The sequence below is a fragment of the Amblyomma mixtum genome, chromosome 8 (genome assembly GCF_055824585.1).
Source record: "Amblyomma mixtum isolate Tamu chromosome 8, ASM5582458v1, whole genome shotgun sequence".
NCBI classification, from domain to species: domain Eukaryota; kingdom Metazoa; phylum Arthropoda; class Arachnida; order Ixodida; family Ixodidae; genus Amblyomma; species Amblyomma mixtum.
This window is the reverse complement of record NC_143019.1, coordinates 144,196,826-144,216,188: the sequence shown is the minus strand read 5'-3', so window position 1 is coordinate 144,216,188 and position 19,363 is coordinate 144,196,826. Positions and strand designations below refer to the sequence as shown.

The 19,363-nt window shown below is 49.8% G+C and overlaps 2 protein-coding genes across 2 annotated transcripts in view; both read right to left on the bottom strand.

Moving 5' to 3' along the window:
* Positions 1–19,363, bottom strand: part of LOC149334694 (thiopurine S-methyltransferase-like) — a 68,807-nt gene that overhangs the window by 12,294 nt on the left and 37,150 nt on the right. Inside the window, exons 6-7 of the mRNA XM_089557981.1 lie at positions 8,964–9,041; positions 8,083–8,168 (exon numbers count right to left, since the gene is read on the bottom strand). Of these exons, the coding sequence (XP_089414107.1) occupies positions 8,083–8,168; positions 8,964–9,041 (164 nt within the window). The remainder of the gene's footprint in view (positions 1–8,082; positions 8,169–8,963; positions 9,042–19,363) is intronic.
* LOC149334695 (uncharacterized) lies at positions 1,102–2,010 on the bottom strand. Its single transcript, XM_089555863.1, has one exon. It carries the CDS (start codon positions 2,008–2,010, stop codon positions 1,102–1,104), a length of 909 nt encoding a protein of 302 aa, XP_089411989.1.

The window sequence follows — 19,363 nt, the reverse complement described above, 5'->3', positions numbered from 1 at the left end:
TTATCTTTGTGGCTAATATAACGCCAGAATTTCTGGGGAGAATCTTTGATAAAATTGCTCAACGTTGTACTGCAAAAGCGTTGTTTGGCTGCTGCTGTTTGTTCCTTTATTTGTCTGTTTACTGAATTCACTTTGTTGTGGTAGTCTGGAACTGGGCGTAATTTATTAGATTGCCTTAACCTTTTAATTCTGCGTTTTAAATGGATCACTTCACGTGTAATCCAAGGATTGTGTTTATTTATAGTCTTTTTTACCTGCGGTACAAATTGCCTCAAACAGTGCATTGCATGGGCTTTGAACTGCAACCAGATTTCATCTACGCTAGCAGAGCCCTCTGTAAAGAGTTCATAGAAATCGTAGTACTCGTGGGCAAGGTAAGTCATAATGGCATCATTATCTGCTTTGTTAAATGCGTACACGCGCTTCCTAGTGCTGGGTTGGCGAATTTGATTTGTGATTGAAAGCGTTCACAGAACCATATCATGGTCAGATAAACCTTCAAGTATATCGACATTAATCCCTCCTTTTAAGAAGTAGTCACTGACGAAAATAAGATCTAATATGGAACTTTAAGTGCCCTGCACACGGGTAGGTTTGGAAACTATTTGGGTCAGGTTGAAGATAAACATAAAACTGAGCAAGATGTTGTTCGTAACGTTCGATGGGCTCAGAGGTCCAGTTCACGTCCGGCAAGTTAAAGTCTCCTGCCATTATTATGGCACTTCCCACCATATGCGTGCGCATATAGTCTAGAAGCTCTTCAAGATAAGATACCTCAGCCTGGGGGGGGTCTGTACACGGCACCGACACAGACATGGCTCCGTCCTGCCTGGATCTTACACCAGACCGCTTTCACACCTGAGACATCTGGCATTACTGAGTAGCTTATGCCTTGTTTCACGAGCAAAGCAACACCGCCGCCTCTAGATGCTCTATCCTTTCGCACAATGGTATAGCCTGGGGGAACCAGTTCGTGGTTTTCAATGTCAGCGTGCAGCCATGTCTCAGTCAGGCAGATAATATCAGGTGCGTGGGCGATAAGGATCGCCTCTAACTGTTCAATTTTGTTCACAAGGCTGCGCGCGTTAACATTGAGAACAGTTACGGCCGACGGCGGTTTCGAGTCCGCTTGGCTGGTCCCTCGTCCAATTCTTCGTTTTTTGCAGCTTCCACTATGTCATTGGTTTGTTCGTCCCAGATGTACAAGCGGTTATTTATTTTGACTTTGTCATAAGAAATAAATACTTTCTCTTTCCGGTCCCGATGAACTTTCGTTCTTTCCCATAGGTTCTTTCTGATGTCCCTTACTGTTCGCGAAAAGTCCTCACTCACTGAATATTCTGAGCCTTTTAGCTTCTTACAATTGCTAAGTATGTTGGCTTTATCGCGATAGTCGAGTAACTTCATAATGACAGGTCTGGGCTTGGGATTATCAGTCTCTTGCTTTCGGCCGAGGCGATGTATTCTTTCGAAACCAGCCGTTTTTATTCCTAACTTATCTTCAAAGATTGTTTTCTCGACAGCATTCAACAGATCTTGATGAGTTTCATTTTCGTGTTCTGTAATACCATACACGATAAGGTTAGATCTGCGGCTTCTGTTTTCTAATTCGTCGACTTTTTTAGTCAAGGACAGAACCAGTTTTTCGAGGTTGTCAACTCTATCTACGCATTCTGATAGCTGTTTTTCTATTTTTCCTATTTTTTCTAGCTTTTTGTCTATCGCGCCTAGCTTTTGATTGGTGATCGCTTTTTCATTCTTTATCTCTTGGATGTCTTTCGCAATTGCTTTAAGTTGCTCGATGAGTGTTGTATCGTCGGGCCCAGGGTTAGTCTCGACATCCGCTGCTAGCACCAGCAGAAATCGCAAAGAAACTAACAGATCACGAAACCAATCAAGCAAAAGGTGTGGGCACGGCAGCACAAGAAGGCAGACATTGTTGCCGCGAAATGATTTGCCAAAGCGCTTTCTCACCTGGGTTGCAAACAAGAACGGGTTTGAGCGAAACATCTTGGCATTGCTGCCGCACCCATTGAAGGTTCCAAAGCAGAAGGAGAGTTTCAAATTGGGCTAGTTGGTGGTTGTTATTCTCGTGCATTGTTGCGCTTACGAAGGAACTGGGACACAATCAGGGACGACACAGAACAGATGTGCGCAAATCTCACATCTGCGCACATCTGTTCTGTGTCGTCCCTGATTGTGTCCCAGTTCCTTCGTAAGCGCAACAATGCACGAGAATTCCAAAGCAGAAACAGTTCCTTAAGTAGCCATCTCGTGACGTCACGGTCGATCCCACAGATAGCGTTGCACTCTTCGGGGGGGCGTAGCCGTTGGTTCCATCTGGTATTTGTACATCTAGTAGGCTTTTTATTCATGGAAGAGGGAATCTAAACCAAAAAGTAGTTCGTATAACAATCACGGTCTCCGGAATTTCGGTATATAACGCAAACGCGCACTAACTGCAGTAAGCAAATGATTAGTTACACATTGTATGCTGAATGCACTAATATTGCTAGGGACGCTGGGAGGACGACGAAATGTTTTTGAAAACGAAGACGACGCTCAGGCCGCCAAAAACGGAAACGTCCATGCCGGAAACGTAGCTGGGCTGCCACGTCGATGGGTCCTGTTGCGTGGTAGCGGCTAAGTACCTGGCGGTGTTGGGCTAGCTTGCCTAATTTCTCCTTCTTGTTTTCTGTGCCTGCTCCTGTTAAAAGGTGAATGAGTGCGCGACGAAGGCTTGATATGTACTGCTTTTCTCGGCCAGGGGTTTTCGCCTTGGTAGGCCTCTCTTCCTCAGGACCAGCTCCCCATTGATGTCTTTTTAGAAGTAGAGTAAGCAGCATTCCTGTGCCTTTAGTTCCTTGAGATGGAGGCGCGATCTGTTTGAACAACCCGGAGACAGTACAGGCGGCCCTTCAGGCTACATCGCCTCACTACATTGGGCACCCTTTCTCTATTTTGACGGACCATCATGCCTTATGCTGACTTTCTTCGCTCAAAGACCCTACTGGCCGGCTGGGGCACTGGGCTCTTCGCCTTCAAGAATATCCATCTTCTGTCGTCCACAAGTCCGACTGCTTGCACTACGACGCGGATTGCTTGTCCCGTCACCCTGTCAACCCGCCGACGGGACCCTGTCGACGAATGCGAGGCTGACGCCTACGTTTTATCCATCTCGGCCTTCCGCAACATTGCGCAAGAACAGCGCTTGGATTCTACGCTACGCTCCCTTATCGACCGCCTCACTGCCAACCGCTCTGATGCTTCCCTCGCCCCGTTTGTGCTCCATGAGAACATCCTCTACCGGCGTTATGCGGTCTGACGGCGCTGATCTCTTGGTCGTGGTCCCTCAACACCCGCGCTTCAGCGTCCTTGAGCAGCTTCATGATGTTCCCACGGCCGGTCATCTTGGAGTCTCCCGCACGTACGACAGCATGCGCCACCGCTTCTTTTGGCCCGGTCTATACCATTTTGTCCGTCGTTATGTGGCCGCTGGCGAGCTCTGCCAACGACGGAAGACTCCCTCGGTTCTCCCCCCCGAACCCCTTCAGCCGATTCCCATCCCAGTAGACGCGTTTTCCCGTGTCGGCCTCGACCTGCTCGGCCCTGTTCCGGTGTCTGCTATGGGAAACCAATGGATCGCCGTCGTGACGGACTACTCGACGCGCTAAGCTATTACTCGAGCGAGTAATAGCGCGCCACTGATGTCGCGCGCTACCAGCTGCGCCACTGATGTCGCTGACTTTCTCCTGCACGACGTCACACTCCACCACGGTGCTCCTCGTCACCTGCTCACCGATCGCGGCCGCTGCTTTCTTTCTCAAGTGGTCGCCGAACTGCTCAGCTCCTGCTCCGTCCGTAAATTCGCCACGACCTACCATCTGAAGACGAACGGCCTCACTGAACGTCTGAACCGTACCCTCACCAACATGATTTCCATGTACGTCTCCGACCATCACCGTAACTGGGATATTGGTCTCCCATTTGCGACATCCGCATACAGTTCGACGCGTCACAATACAACCGGTTTCTCTCCTTTTTACGTTCTACTTGGCCGCGATCCTTTGCTGCCCTTCGACAGTGTACTGCCCGCCACCGCCTGCACGAGTCCTTACTCTCGGGCCGTCATCACTTGCGCCGACGCTGCCCGTCTTGTCGACCGCCAGCGGATGTCGGCCTCTCAACTCAGAAACTCCGTCATAACTGTCTCCATCGTGAAGTAACCTACTCTCACCGTAAAACAGCGCGCTTACACGGGACGAAGAAAGAAGACACGCACACACACAGCTACTCTCCTGACTCCCTTGCGCTGCCCTGGGTCCCGTCCCGCCGTGCGGGCTTGTGTCAAAAACAGCTGCCGCGATATACAGGCCCTTATCGGGTCGTACGTCCCTTGACCGCGGTGACGTACGAGATCACCCCGCTACATCCACCGTCCCCGGCCGCTGCACCCCGCATCGACATCGTGCATGTGCCCCGCCTCAAACCTTACAACTCGCCGTCTAGCTGGCCTGTGTAGTGCGCACTGGGACGGTGCTTTTGCCGCGAGGGGGGGTCATGCTACGGACGCTGGGAGTACGACGAAGTGCTTTTGAAAACGAAGACGACGCTGAGGTGCGCGCTTGTGGGCTGTGAGACTACCCAAGCCGTCGGTCCTTTGCGTAGCAGATTACCTGTGCTGTTTCTAGCCGCCACGTAACAATATCTAGGGATATCGATTCTCCCCTTTGCATATTCTGCATATTCCTTTGCATATTCCCCTTTGCATATTATTAAAATAATATTTGCTGCTAATTTTGTGTTTCTATCGTTTGAATTATATGAGAGGCCTGGAGATATCTAATTCTGCTGCATAACCAGTATGAAAGTTTTTTGTTATTACCATTCGTCCCGTGACTAAACTGAGTGCTATGACTATTATCAATTTTAGCTGTCTTTCTGCAAGTCCATGTGACGCTGTTTTTATTGCTGCCTTTGTGTTGCTTGGCTTGTGTTTCGTTTTTCTCTAAGCAGTAATATGCTTCCATGAACGGGCTTTATGTGAGGTCAAACTCCTCTCCACACTTTTTTTCTTCAATCCACCCATGCTTTCCTGTACGTTTTGCATTGAAATTATTATAATTATTGTACTGTTCTCTTTTCGAAAAAACTTCGTTGTTGTTCCTTTCCTGTTGGCTTAAAACAAAGCCTCCGAGATTTAAAACCTGTGACACGACTGTGGGCTCCAAACTCACAAAGTAGGCATTCCCATACGCGCCCTGATTGAAGAGCTCACGTACGCAAAGCTGCAATGACAATCCAAGCCACTGGTCACAGCGATGATTCGTTAATAAACGTGTCCATTTCGTTTTCTCATGATAATGCTCTATAGCTTAAGTGCGGGCAGGCTAGACTGCAAGTAAATTACCGGTGCCATGCTAGGGCAGCCGTGCGAGCGGCCTCGTCCCCCTTGACCCCCTGGTGACCGAGCACCCATAATATCTGTTCTTTTACTAATAGCCGAATTCGAATGGCTCTCAAATGTCAATAGTATTCTTCGGGCGAGTGGCTCTGTCCTACCCAGCATGTAATTTAGGCACGCCTGCTGCGAGTCTGACATTGCGTTGGAGTGGGTGGCGCCCAGTGCAATCGCCATTTTCTTCAACATTAGCGCGTCGCTAGCTTTTAAAGAGAGCCCGTTCACCTGCTTTCCTTCGTGCACCACCGTAATGGTGCAGAGCCCCTCCTCGGTTGGACCCGCTGCATTCACGTAGTATACGCCTGTCTTATTCCCGCAGTATGTTTAGGATAAATTTTGCCCTGGCTTCACGCCCATCCCGTGATTATGCTTCCAATTCATATTTTTTGGAGAGCGGCTTCACTGTCAAAGTATTTTTTCCGAGTGTTCCTTCCCCCGGATTCCATTCAATCACCCTCTTCTGCCGTTGCAATCATACCGATCCCGCTAATCGCTTACGCGGATATTACAAATCATTTACGCCTCTGCAGGAGGTTACTCCCGGGACCAGACAAGGGCCTCGACAGAACAGACAAGTTCCACCTTAGACGGCTCCAAACCGGGTCTTTCTTCAATCCCGTCGTGTACTAAAACGCGTGGACATGACATCTACGGTCAGGTGTGAATTGTGCGGGCAGCAGCCTGACGTATATCACATGGCGTGGGCCTGCCATTGCAATAAACATATATCCGTTATAAGTCAACCAACTAGGGAGGGCTGGGAGGCGGCCCTATCCAGCTGCGAAATACAGGTCCAGCGGCCCGTGGTCCACAGAGCACGGGCAGCGTCGGCGGCCAATGACGTTCAGGCATAGGAACTGCCGCCCAGTGCAATGGCCATCCTCACCAGTCTTTCCCAATTCACTACGGTGCTCTAATGAATGCATTCTCCTCGTCTTCCTGTGCCATGCTATAAAACGGCAACGACTTGGCAGCACAACCTCCGCAGCGTCGTTATTATAACAAAGGAAGTGCCCAGTCCATGTGAAACCGTCGCGCTGAGCAGTGGTGCGTTTATTAGCCGCGTACCTGGTAACCGATTTATTCAATCGGGTTTTAGCCTCTGAGAGCTCGTGACAACGGAAGATAATGACTTCGTGCAACTTATTGCCTCACTGTCTTTAGGAAGCACGCTGGTCTTTTCTCGGTATGAAACAAATGAAAAACATGTTCTTGGACGTATGGTAAAATTCTATACTGAAATGTACCTAAAGGGATCAACATAAGATACCCTATTTTAAATTTGTTAATTAGCAAATTAGTGAAATAAAGGTATGCTGACCTAGTAGTGACTACTGCCTTCGAGCAGTCCAAATTTCATGAGGTGTGTGATCTCTTTTTAAAGGACATGGCACAACATACCAGGAACATCCCTTCAAGCAAGGTAAAAGGTGTTTTCTCATTAAAAGTGGGGTTTTTCCCTAAACATTATAGCCCCGGGAAGCTCACAGAGCAGACAAATACACACCTACCTGTGTGAAAATTCATTATTCAACGCCTTGTTCACAGGAAGGCTGCAATTGGTTTGCAAGAAACGTAACGCGCAAGGACAAGCAGGCACAACTCAGTTCTGGCGTTGCTGATGGCCAGAGTCATTTTGTGACATTAAATCCCATGAAGTCACCAAAACCTCCATTCTTGTGGGTGGCGTGCTCTTCATTTTTGTTTCAGATTACCTCAATGTTAAAGCCCTTCTCAAAATTTAAGATCATACTGATGGGTCCTTGCAACATCAGCACGGACGAAGAGCTCCTAAAACGTGAGCCTAACTGCGTTTGATATCTGAAAAATTATGTCCTAGTGACGAACCTTTGACAACACACAGGCTGGAACAAATTTATTGGCGCGAAATGCATACTCTACACCTACCGAAGTTATAACTTTCGAGGAGAAAATTTTAAATGCAAATTTGGACATTGTACATGCTTGGCTCTTTTAAAATAAAGCTCCTTTGAAAGAGGCTGAACTGCAAGCTAGAGCTGCTCAATGGTTTTACCAGGCGGAAACATAAAATTAGACTTTACTTGATGTGCGAAATAATTACGGCCACCAAATGGTCAACTACCAAATACCCCTATTTTAAAACAGGTTTATTTATTCAAATATTTATCTCCTTTATAGTTCATTTTCGACCGTTCCAAGTTTCACCTTTGATATCGTTTGTTCCAACTACTCTTGATTATAACGACACTACCACCACTTGAGTATGCTGCATTGTATTATGTATTATTCTCTGTTGTACTTCCATTTTTAGTTTCTCAACATGTGTGTAGATGATGTATGTACAGAGTGGAAATGTTTCTCGCTGTACGCCATTTCATGAAAGCTGGTGAGAACCAAGTCAAACGTCTTCGCTTTTTTTTCTCACCACCTGCGTCATTTCTGTACGCTATGACGAGAATAAAGACTATTATTATTAAAACACTGCGTCAGCTTTTGTCATCGTTGAAGAAATGTGATGTGCCGCGAAACATTTAAGACGGCGACAGCCAGCGCAGCGGTATATGGTTATTATGTGGCTAATAAGTCAGCCCTTTTTCCCTACACACAACCTGCCTGGCCCAAATAGTGGCTTGCCTTACCTGCGAAGCTGTTGTTATTGTGCCTAAAGGTCGTGAGGATGAACGTGTACCCAGGTGCCAGGACAGATTTCATTAGTTCCACGTACCTGCAACGCAAGAAATACTTTGGACAGTGCCTAATGGCTTACAGTCGGCTACACAAATTTACGGCATGCAGCTCTGCGGAAAATGGTTCCAAACAGTCCTACAAGCCAGATGCTTGGAATGTCTTAGGTTGTGTGGATAATTACAAAGTGAACAAGGGAGAGTAAAGTCTTGGGGTGCTGGCCAACATTTCGACAGGAGGACTTGTCTCCCTCTTGAAACTTGGGAAAAAACCCACCTAGGCGCAAATGATTTCACGACACAAAAAAAGACGAGGAGACAACGGACAGGCGCCAACGTATTTGCGCCTAGGTGGGTTTTTTGCCAAGTTTCAAGATGAATAACCAACTAGCCCGTCAACATGCCTTATTGTCTCCCTCTAGACAAAGCTTTCATCATTGATGGGGTATGAAAAGGGCTTTCCTCTGAGGAGGAAGGCGCGTTGAGAGGGGGGGGGGGGGGGGGGGGGGGTGTTTGTGAAGGGGGTTAGGGTTAAACTTCTCCGGGGAAAACGGAGAACTTCAGCTAAAAGGAATTCAGAAATATTGAGCCTGGGGAGAAACTGAACTTGGGATTGGAAGGCTGTATCCTGCTGCGACAGGTGGGTTCGCTGAACTGTGCTACTCAGATAAAAAGTATTAATCAGCGTGGTGGAACGAAATGCTGAAAGGCAATAAAGGAAAGTGAAAAATGGAGGCCGGTTCCCCGTCTTCTTTAAGCGCCTTCGCGGAACTCGCCCCCCATTTTTCTTTTCGTCACGTTCTTTTTTTCCCTGCTGAGAGCAGAGAGTGACTCACCTGTGGCGTTCTTCCTGTGATGACATGATGCACAGTGAAGCACGGTCCCACACCACATCCATCGGTGGCGGCTGAGAACTGAGAGGTGTACAGAATAAAGACTACAGTCTAGGTACAAGCAAGTTCCTCTTCGCGATTTCTTGCCCCTGGCAAGAAGGGTTGTACTAGAAGGCGCAACATAAGCTGCGGCAGCGCGAGCCTGAAGACGCGCTATGGACATTCGCTTGGCAACCTGCTCCATTTCCCTAGTCCACTCAGCGTTCTCATATAGATAAACCCATTTTATCCGCAGCAATGTTTGGTGTAGTTCGGCTGTGCACGCCGTCCTGGATCCCCTGGTCCTTCGTCGCAGCAGCCTCTAAGCTGCTTTGCCACCCCTACCTCTGGAAGACAGTGCCACGCCCACTCAGCAGGTTCAGACTCAATCTCCTAGAGGACTCAGTGCTTGCCCGCCGCAGCGTGAACCCCGCACGCATACCACTGAATCTGAGGACGACCTTGAAGGCTGGCGCACTGATTACCAGCGAGTGATAACCTCTCGGACCGGACGATTCAGCTCAGTATTTTCGTCTTCCTTATCGCCAATGCCGCCGTTCTGTGGTTTGTGAATCATGAGGACAGCTTGACCACTTGGATGCTGTTTTTGGATGAAATTAACAAGTGCTTCGCCAATATTACGGCCAAGAAAGCAGTTACTTGCGCAAAGCGCTCAGGTCTTGGCTGAGACGTGCACCAAATAAATCGAAGTGCGCCGACGCTGCCGGCTTGTCAACAGGAATGTGAATAACTCACGAGGACAAAGTTGGCCACCTTCTAAAAGGATTTGCCGAAGATGTTCAGAGCTTTTTCATCCCCAAAGAAAACCTTGCCTGTGCTGACGACGCGATGCAGCATTGTCGTGCCCTTCAGCGCTCAAGTCGCGGCTGATTTCCCCAAAATTTGGCCGGCAGTGCAACGGCACAAGTGTTGCCAGCGTCGACCTTCTTGGATCTGAGAATATCGCCTCAGTGGTCCGGCGAGTCGTGTGCCAAGTACTGACCTCTCAGCTGCAAGGTGTCACTCACGATCAGGCGTGCCACCCGTGCTCCCTGCTTTGGCCGCACACAGAGAAGCCCGTTACCTGGCCTCATCGCACCTAAGAGTAGCCGCGCAATACTTACGGCGCAGGAGATAGGGCCTTATTATCAGACCCTCGACCTCAGCCTGGCCAATACCTGCCTGATGGCGTCCATGCCACCTGAAACACCTCGACGCGCACCTGCAGGATATTCTCGGTGGACGTGGCCTCCTTTCTACTCCTACGACAACAAAGAGGCGCCTGTCTGTTGAAGTTGCGGCCGCAGCGGACACATTTCCCGCTATTATTGTCCGCGCCGTCGAACTGGGCATCCTTCTGAAGAATGCCATTCCCGCTTCCGAGACGACACACCGTGGCAGCCGCATGCTTCTATTCGCCAGCCGCGTTCTTCCCGTCCCGGCCCTGGTGGGTCTCCTGCCTCCGAGCGCGACATCACTCCGCGCCCACTGCGACCCGGCCGTTCGCGTTCGCCCCTGCGCCGTTGCAGTCCGCCGCCACAGGGAAACTCGCTGGCGCGACCGATGGACGTAAGGTCGCCGGGACTGTCAACTTCACCGACACCTCCTCCCATTCTCATGCTGAAGAAAAAATTGCCTCTTTCTGGGAACAATGTTAAAACTGTTGCTTTGATAGACACTAGTGCCGCTGTGTCTATCATGACGCTTCAGGCATCTTCTTGGGCAGAAAGTTGTGTTTGCGTGGGACCAAGCCACCTTTTTTTAGTGTGCTGGGGGCGAAACTTTAGTCACTGCAGGTCTTTGTTCTGCCTCTGTATCACTGGGTGGATAAAGTTTCAGGACAGAACTTATTGTGCTAGAGAGTGCTACGCACAAAGTAATATAAGGCATTGACTTTCGGCGGAGTGTGGAGCTGCATTGGACTCAGGAGCCTGCAAATATTATGTATAACGACACAAGCTCTCTGCGTTAGAGGAAGATTCGCCCGAGAATCGGGACGGCTTGCTTTTTGTTACGCAAGTCGTGGCCCTCACAGCCCAAAAAGCAGCTTTCGTCCTCGTGCAATCTAGCGGAATTCTATATGGCGTTGCCTGATTGTAACTGAACTGGACATACCCAATGTGTTGAAGAATAATGCATTGGTCTCATATGCCGTCATGGACTCAGCGGAAGGTTGCACGCACGTGTGGGTAGCGAATCCTTCGGCACAAGCAAGTCGTCTCCAGCACGAATATAATACCGATACTGTCCAGGCCGTTTATGACTGTCCCCGAACCACATCCGTGACGCCTGACTATTCTGCTCAGTTGCAACGAATGACTAAAAAGTCGCTCTACTGTACCGAGAGGCGTGCATTGCAGCACGTTCTCGTTCTTCATATCCACGTGTTCGAATTTGCCTGGGGGGAGCTGCTTCCGTTTTGCAAGGCTCTCGCATGCAACATAAAATTTATTCAGAGAATGCCAGTTTCATTCGCCAGAAACCTGATCGCCTTGTCTCTGCGGCCGAGCGCAAGATCATTCACGATCCGGTCCAAGAGATGCGCCAGAAGGGCCTCATTCGAGTCTTGCAATGGGCCGCGCCCATAATACTAGCAAAGAAGAAAGACAACTCACGGGGATTTTGCGTCGATAATCATCGCTTGATTGCGGCCACAGAGGAGGAAGTGTGCCCATTACCTCGCATTTATGACGCTGTTGACTGCACTGGGCGTCACACTTCTCGTCGGTTGTTCTCTGACCTGGGTATGGGGAAATACTGATGGATCCATTACACCATGAGAAAACCGCCTTCATGCCTCCCGACGGCCTCTCGAATTCAATGTAATTCCGTTCGCCATGTGTAATGTGGCTGCGACCTTCGAGTGTTTCATGGATGCGAACCTCCATAGAATAAAATAGGACATCTTCATGAGCTATTTGGATGAGGTCGTAATCTTTGGTAAAAACATTAAAGATTACAATGAACTCTTTGGTATCGGTCAGCTCCATGAGCAACGCTGGACTCATTTTAAGTTCCAAGAAGTGTCTATTAGGCGAGTGGCAGAATGTGGTTCTGTGAGTTCTCGTGGATAAGGACGCAATCAAGTGAGATCCGCAGAAGATTCCCGCAGTTCAGGATTTTGGGAAACCACAAACCCTAAAAGTCCTTCAGGGTTTCCTATGATTTTCTTCATATTTCAGCCACTTTATTTCTCGTTTTGCGCACCTTGCACACTTATTGAATTCTCTTCAGCACAAGGGCTCGCAGTTCACGTGGACCCCCGAGTGTGATTCATTTTTAAACCAGCTGAAATTTGCTCTGACCTCTGCACCTCTTTTGTGCCACTTTGATCCTACGACTGCCACAGAGAGACACACTGATGCCAGCGGCGTCGGCCTTAGGGCGGTGCTAGTCCTGATTCACACTGGCCCTGAACACGTTGATGCGCATGCCAGTAGCACATTATCGAACTCCGAGAGCAATTGCACTGTAACTGAATTGGAATGTTTGGCTGCCGTCTTTGCGGTCCCCCAGTTTCGTCCGCACATGTGTGGATGTCCGTTTACGATCGTTACCGACCATCATTCTCTATGCTGGCTCAGAGGCCGGCTCGATCCGCCTGGTCGATTGCCGCGTTGGGCTCTGCGCCTGCAGGAGTACGACTTTTCTGTCGCCTACAAACGTGGTAGAGCCACAGCAATGCCGACTGCTTGTAGCGCCATCCGTTGCCACCTACATTTAGCGGGAAGGAGCACTGTGATGAGTGTTTGGCTTCACTCCACCCACTGTTCCAAAATAGAAAGACCTTTCGGCGCGAGCAACAAAACGACCACGCATTGCAACCTTTTCTTGCTGCGGCCCAAACGGGAGTACGGTCTACGGCATTCTTCGTTCAAGACGGAATCCTGTGCAAGAACTATTTGGTCGATGATCCTTGCATGCTTCTGGTTGTCGCACAACATCTCCGCAATAATGTGCTGCCCGCCATGCGCGACATGACGTCGGGTCACCTTGGCTTCTCCCGTACACTGCACAGACTTCGTCAGTGCTCCTACTGGCCAAATCTCTATAAGGAAACTAAAAAATACGCCCCAGGCTGGGACGAATGTCAACGTCTAAAGACTCGCACAACTCCTCCCGCAGGCCTTCTACAGTCGCTCAAGCCTCCATGCACGCCTTTTGAAAAAGTTGGCGTCGACCTTCTCGGACCCTTTACAAAGTCTTCCGAAGGTCAGAAGTGCAAGATGCCGGGCTAGTTGATAATGCATGATGAATTAAAACAGCGCAAGGAACGGGACGAAACACGAAGGAAGAAGACACAGACACGGGCGCTGTCTGTGTCTTCTTCCTTCGTGTTTCGTCCCGTTCCTTGCGCAGTTTTAAATCATCTTCCGAAGGGTGCCGCTGGGTTATAGCCTCTGTAGATTATTTCAAGCGACACGCGGAAACTACAGCGCTTGTATCAGCCAAGGCAAATGAAATATTGTCTTTTATGCTGAAGTCTATTATTTTTCTTCATGGTGCGCCCCGTGTTATCATCAGCGACTGTGGCAGGCAATTTAATTCTGACGTCGTAGAAGAGCTACTTCTACTGTGCAGCTCAAGCTACTGCCACTCAACGCCTTACGACCCCCACACCAAAGGTCTTACACAGTGTACAAACCGCGCCCTCACCATCATGCCGTCTATTCATGTTGCATCGGATGACCGGAACTGGGTTGCCATGTTGCCATTCGTCATCGACGCAAGCAACAGAGCGAAGCATGAAGTGGCCGGGTATTCCCCTTTCTACCTGCTCTACGTTTGCTGCTGAATTAAGGCGCGTCTAGTGACTGCAGAGTTGTCTTAGAAACATATCTTCGAGATGGGTACTGAGGCATACATGACTAATTATGAGCAGATAAATTACAGATATCGCAATCAAGCGAGTAGAAAAGTAGGTTTTCGGTAAATTTACTTCCTTTAGCGTGTCGTAGCGCCCGCTCGTAACACCGACTGAAAGCCCCCCTCGCAATGTACGGCGTTGGCCCTAACGCAGCGGGCGCCAGCTCGGCCAATTAGCCTTGCCCCAAGACGAAGTTCAGATGACGGACCACGTTGAACTTTCGCATTTCCGCACGTAAGGAGACTTAAGTGCACCTCATAATTTTTTACACTGCTAGGTGCGCTACGAGATCTTCCCATGGCAGCCACCTTCCACGTGGCGTTTCGCTCTGGTAGTTGAGCAACCGGTCACGCCGACGATCGACGACTACGCTGTCAACGCCAATGAGTACGACTGCTACGATGCTGGACTGCAGGAGCTGACGGCTATGAGCTGCGCTCTAAAAAATGAAACAGCCTATTTTCTTCCCAGAAAGATGACTCGGTAACTTCCCAGAACTAATGATTTTGAGCACGGAAAAAAAAATGGCAGCTCCATGTATTCTGTTTCACCCTAACGCCACAAGCTGCGGGGTGGGAAGATTTTGCTCTGGGGCTTTTCGAGTTCCAAATTCATAAATAGTTTCGTTCGAACAGTGGAATGGAGTGGTTAGCCTCTCACCTCTCCCGACGCACGGCTCACGGCCATCTATCGATCGTGGGATGTCGCAACCCTGCCGCAGGCTGGCGGCAGCAGACTGCCTTTGCATCGCACAAGCGAAAACGGGGGTCGCAAGCATCTCCCCCTGCGTCTTTTAGTGCGTAAGCAATATTCCGATGAGTACCAACCCCGAGAGAAATCTTCGTTGTCTGTTCGCGTTGCCTGTTCGCCTTGCGCGATCGCTCCTTCCCGTGGCACTGGCCGCTCTTAGTCGCCTTCTCATCATCTTCATCAGCCTGACTACGCCAGCTGCAGGGCAAAGGCCTCTCTCATGTCCCTTCAATTAAGCCTGTCCTTTGGCAGCTGCGGGTACCTTATCCCCGCAAACTTCTTAATCTCATCCGCCCACCTTGCTTTCTGCCACCCCTTGCGACGCTTCCCTTGTCTTGGAATCCACTCCATTATAGTTAAGAATGGGTGGTTATCTTGCCTTCGCATAGCATGCCCTGCCCAAGATGATTTCTTCCTCTTCATTTCGACTAGAATATCATTAATGTGGCAATAATCCGGTGGTTCGGACCCGAACAAAATCGTCTCTTTAGTGTCCGCAGCTGGCCTAGCTCGAGCGCTCCATCCCGTGGCGATGCCCTCATCTTCAACCTAACAAAAATCTGTGTTTTCGTGCTGACTGGAACGCTTAACAATACCTTTTGCGGGGCTAGTTGGTGTGACATTGTGTCCAGGAAAGTAAAAACAGCGCTAAATCCGACGCAAACCACACAGAAAGACGGACAGGACAGCGCCCGTCCTGTCCGTCTTTCTGTGTCGTTTGTGTCGAATTTAGCGCTATTTTTACTTTCCTGAACACAAGACTGGAACGTGGTAAACATTCTCTGTAGTTTTTAATGGTTTCCCTCTACCCGCTAGATTTCAGCACAGTTCACTGCAGGCATCTTTGTCTGTCTGCAGTCCATCTAGAAGAGGTGCAGCAATGGCCTCCTGTCTCTCGCCCGACTTCCTAGCTGGGTGGAACCCCTCGTGCTCACCCTGCAGATGTACAGCCCAAGGGGTTTACTTCGAAGCTGTTTAGCATGGTCTCCCTGGCGCATCAAGCAGTCCAAACCGTGGGAGGATTGAAGACGCAATGCCTTTCCTCTTTCGAGAGATCACGGTTGCTGAGGGTGCATAACGAGCCATGCTGCAGGCCTCACAATCAAACCCCTTGGGCTGTATACTTTTGACGGGGGGTTTACACCCCCCGGACTTTCGCGCTCAAGTCTCAGCGCCCGGCGCTCCTTCCTCTCATCTCTGGGCTGTAGTGGACTTCGCAGGATACACAAAGGTTTCCAGTGCGCCCTGACGTATCCACATCTTTCTAATCAGGACTCACGCAGTAGTGGCACATCACAGCTGCTTTGCGTAGCTTCATGGCCCTAGTCCGACATTCCGCTGTTCCAGGGTTCAATCCCGGCGGTGGAGCTCATGGTAGTAGACGGCTCCTAGCACTTACTTCGACGTTCTTCAGCGCATGCTACGATTGCAATCTGCTGTTGCTGGCTACCATTCACTGCGTTCATCACTGGAAGGCACCTTCGCAGAGCCACCGCATTCCCCATTCTTGTTGCGAGTGCTATACCTGCTTCGCTGTTGCAGTACTGTCGCGGCGGTATAATTTGTGATGTGACCGCATCACTCCTGACCGTCCCACCCACAGCACTCCATGTGTGTCCTAGGTGAACTATGGCCTGCCAGATCAACTCCAATACCCAGGATTAGTCATCCATTGACCTTGTTTGCCACGCCGGACTCTGCCGTTGGCGCGGCGTCCTGGCTGCACGTCCCGGCCTCTACCTGAAGGCTGCCTCTTCCTCCTCAGCATCCAAACAAAGCCTTATCCTCCCAACCGAACGTAAGTAAATAAAACTCACAGGATCGTTACAAGGGTGTAAAGGCCGGAATACATCGGATGTTTTAAGGCGGCAAGTCGGCGATTTTCGCCCGACGGCGCGCACTCGACGGCCGGCGTCAAGAAAAACGCCCGCCGCCGCCGATCTGGGCCCATCAGATATTGGCTGCATTTGTTTTTCAGTCCCGGATTGTCCGGGACTACTTGCGGACTTGAGTCCGGTATTTGTTTTTCTCGGGCAGCCCGAAACTTCCGCCCACCTGCCTGCATCGCCATAGCAAAGCGTTCGTTTTTCGCCTATGGCAGTTCGCGGGCTACTTGGGGCTGCGGGGAGGCAGGAGACGACTGCTGCACGCCGCGCTGCCAGCCATATTGAGTTATACTCTGTGTGCATTTTGCGTACTTTTCGTGTTCCTGGACGACGATATTGTGCGTTAAACCTTCACATGAGGTCCGTAGCTGCTCTCTGAGCCATCGTACGACTTTGTTTATGCATCTTCGTTCTATTTTCTTGAAATACACCGCACACGGACGCGCATTCGGAGCTGCGAGCGCGTATTGTTTGCTCGGGTCGTGAAGAGGTTCTTGTTCGCTTGTTGTGCGACAAGCTGTCTGCGCGCTTACCTGAAAGCATCGCAGGTGAACCACTCGTATACAGGAGCAGCTGTAGCGCTTGCTGTCAACATTTTTTGCGAAAGCTTTAGTCTATCTGCCTATCCGCAACGAGTTGGGCTACTTTGCGCAAACTTCGGCGTGAGCAGTAGCGGCGAGCATACCTCCGAAGCTGAGTTCTGTAATGTACCTACGCTAAGCTGACAGTGCGGTCTTCAAATCGACTCAGCATCATGATCGAGCGCAGGGCGTTGCTTCGGCGTCGTGGTGGCCATGGCTTGCGTCGTCTGCTTTAGATGACAGCGTCCTGGTACGATACCCGAGGAGGAGCCCGGCTTTGGCGGCGAGTCCGCAAGCAGCCTATGGCAAGTAGGTCATGTGACCATGAGGCTGTTTCCGGTCAGAGCGGAAGCCGAGACCTGTCAGCAAGTAGTCCGGGACTGGAAAAACAAATGCGCCCATTGGCGCGCGGCGTCCGGTGAGAGCGGAAGCAGCTGCTGCAGAGAGCCAATAGCAGCCCAGAAAGCGCACTTTTGCGGTTTTGCTGCCTGTGCCTGCCGCCGCCAACAAGGCCGCCGTTGCCGACGAGCTACGCAGTGATTTTGGCACGGAAATGTCATTGTCGTGAAAATAAACGCTTCATCAACATGAAATGTCGCTTTTTCTTGCTGAGCACGGCCGAATCTTGGATCGGAATGCCTCGGAATCGGTGGATCTGAATCGGTGTCCGCGGCTGAGCGGGCGCCCAAAGGCATGCCTTCGAGCACGCAAATTCTTATAGATACTTATGCACGCGTTCTAAAATAACTACATCGATGTCGAAGTGAACACTTTCGTGATTTTAACCAATGGATCAGCGTCGCTGCTCTCACAGACCTCAATGGTCAGTGGTATTTGCCACTTGTTGATCACAATTGCTTTCACGTCGAGGGATACGCGGCTGCGCGCCGCCGCTTCTACGCCCCGTGCATCTCCAGCCGGGCGTCGCGCTGTCGCGGGGATTTCTGCCGTGCGAATCAAGTCGGAAAAAAAACGTCGCATCTATTCCGGGCTTAAGCCGAATGTGCGAGCGCACGCTGTGATGCGAGAAGGCGCAGGACAATTGGCTGTGTAGAATTCATAACTGCACCTCCTTCATTGTTCTATCTCATCCCTGGGTTTGTGTGTCTGTTTGTTCATGTGAGTTTAACGTCCCAAAGAGAGTCATGCTATGAGAGATGCCGCAGTGAAGGGCTGCAGAAATTTCGACCACTTGGGATTCTCTGACGTGCACTAACATCGTACAGTGCACGGGCCTCTAGAATTCTGCCTCCATCTAAATGCGACCACTGAAGCCAGGATCGAACCCGCGTCTTTCACGTCAGCAGCTGAGGGTCATAACCAGTGAGCCACCGCAGCGCCTTCATCCCTGCGTTTCCGTTTACGTCTTCAACCAGCACCTTTTGTCTTTCATTTTCAGCCAGCAGAACCAAAACCTGTTTTTTCTTTCTTTTTCTCGGTTTTGATAACATCGCTGAGACTTTCTGAGAGACTCTGGGAGTCTCTACGCGTGTGGGGGAAAATAAGGTGGTAGTTTCAGCTGGTTATTAGCATATGACATACAACATGGAGAGAGGTGGTCTCGAGGGGCATAAAAAGGATGAGGGGACTACAAAATAGGCTAGAGGCGGGTTTAAACTTGTAGAAAATTCTTGATCTGAACCCGCTTATTTGCAGCGTGCGCCCATTCTGTCTTTTCTTTCGGTCTCCCATGTTGCTTCGTTTGTTGTTTTGTACATAAGCTTTTGTAGTCGTTAGAACGTTTCTTAAAAAGCCTCAGCATTCGGTGTGCGTTGTTTTTCCTTCTTCATTTTTCAGTTGTGCCTGAAGTCGAGAAAAAGTGGCAAACCTTATATGCCGATGGTGTGGTAGTACGTATATTGCGTACTAAATTGATTATACAAAAGTCTGCTCTATGTGTTCATATCAGGATATTACATACGTCAAGAAAAGCTAGAAATCTTGCGGTGTAGTTTTCCACGGAGCATGAAATATTGCATAAGTGACCGATATGACGACGTCGTGCTGTGCAACAAAAAGAAAGAACTCCGTCAAACAAAAGCCGAGAATTTAGGAAGCAATCTTTCGCGCCTTTCTCTAGGGAACACGACTTAATGGAAAATGCTGGTTGTGGGATCCGTTTTTTGGATGTGTTCGGGTAAGATGAGCACATCCTCGGGAAATTACCAAAGTGCTGATAGGTTATTTTGGAGCTATTGTGAGGGGAGTTTGTGTGTGCTGGGTTTGTGTGTGCATTATAATATAAGCTGTAAAAGCAAATGGACTGCCACTTAACACCAC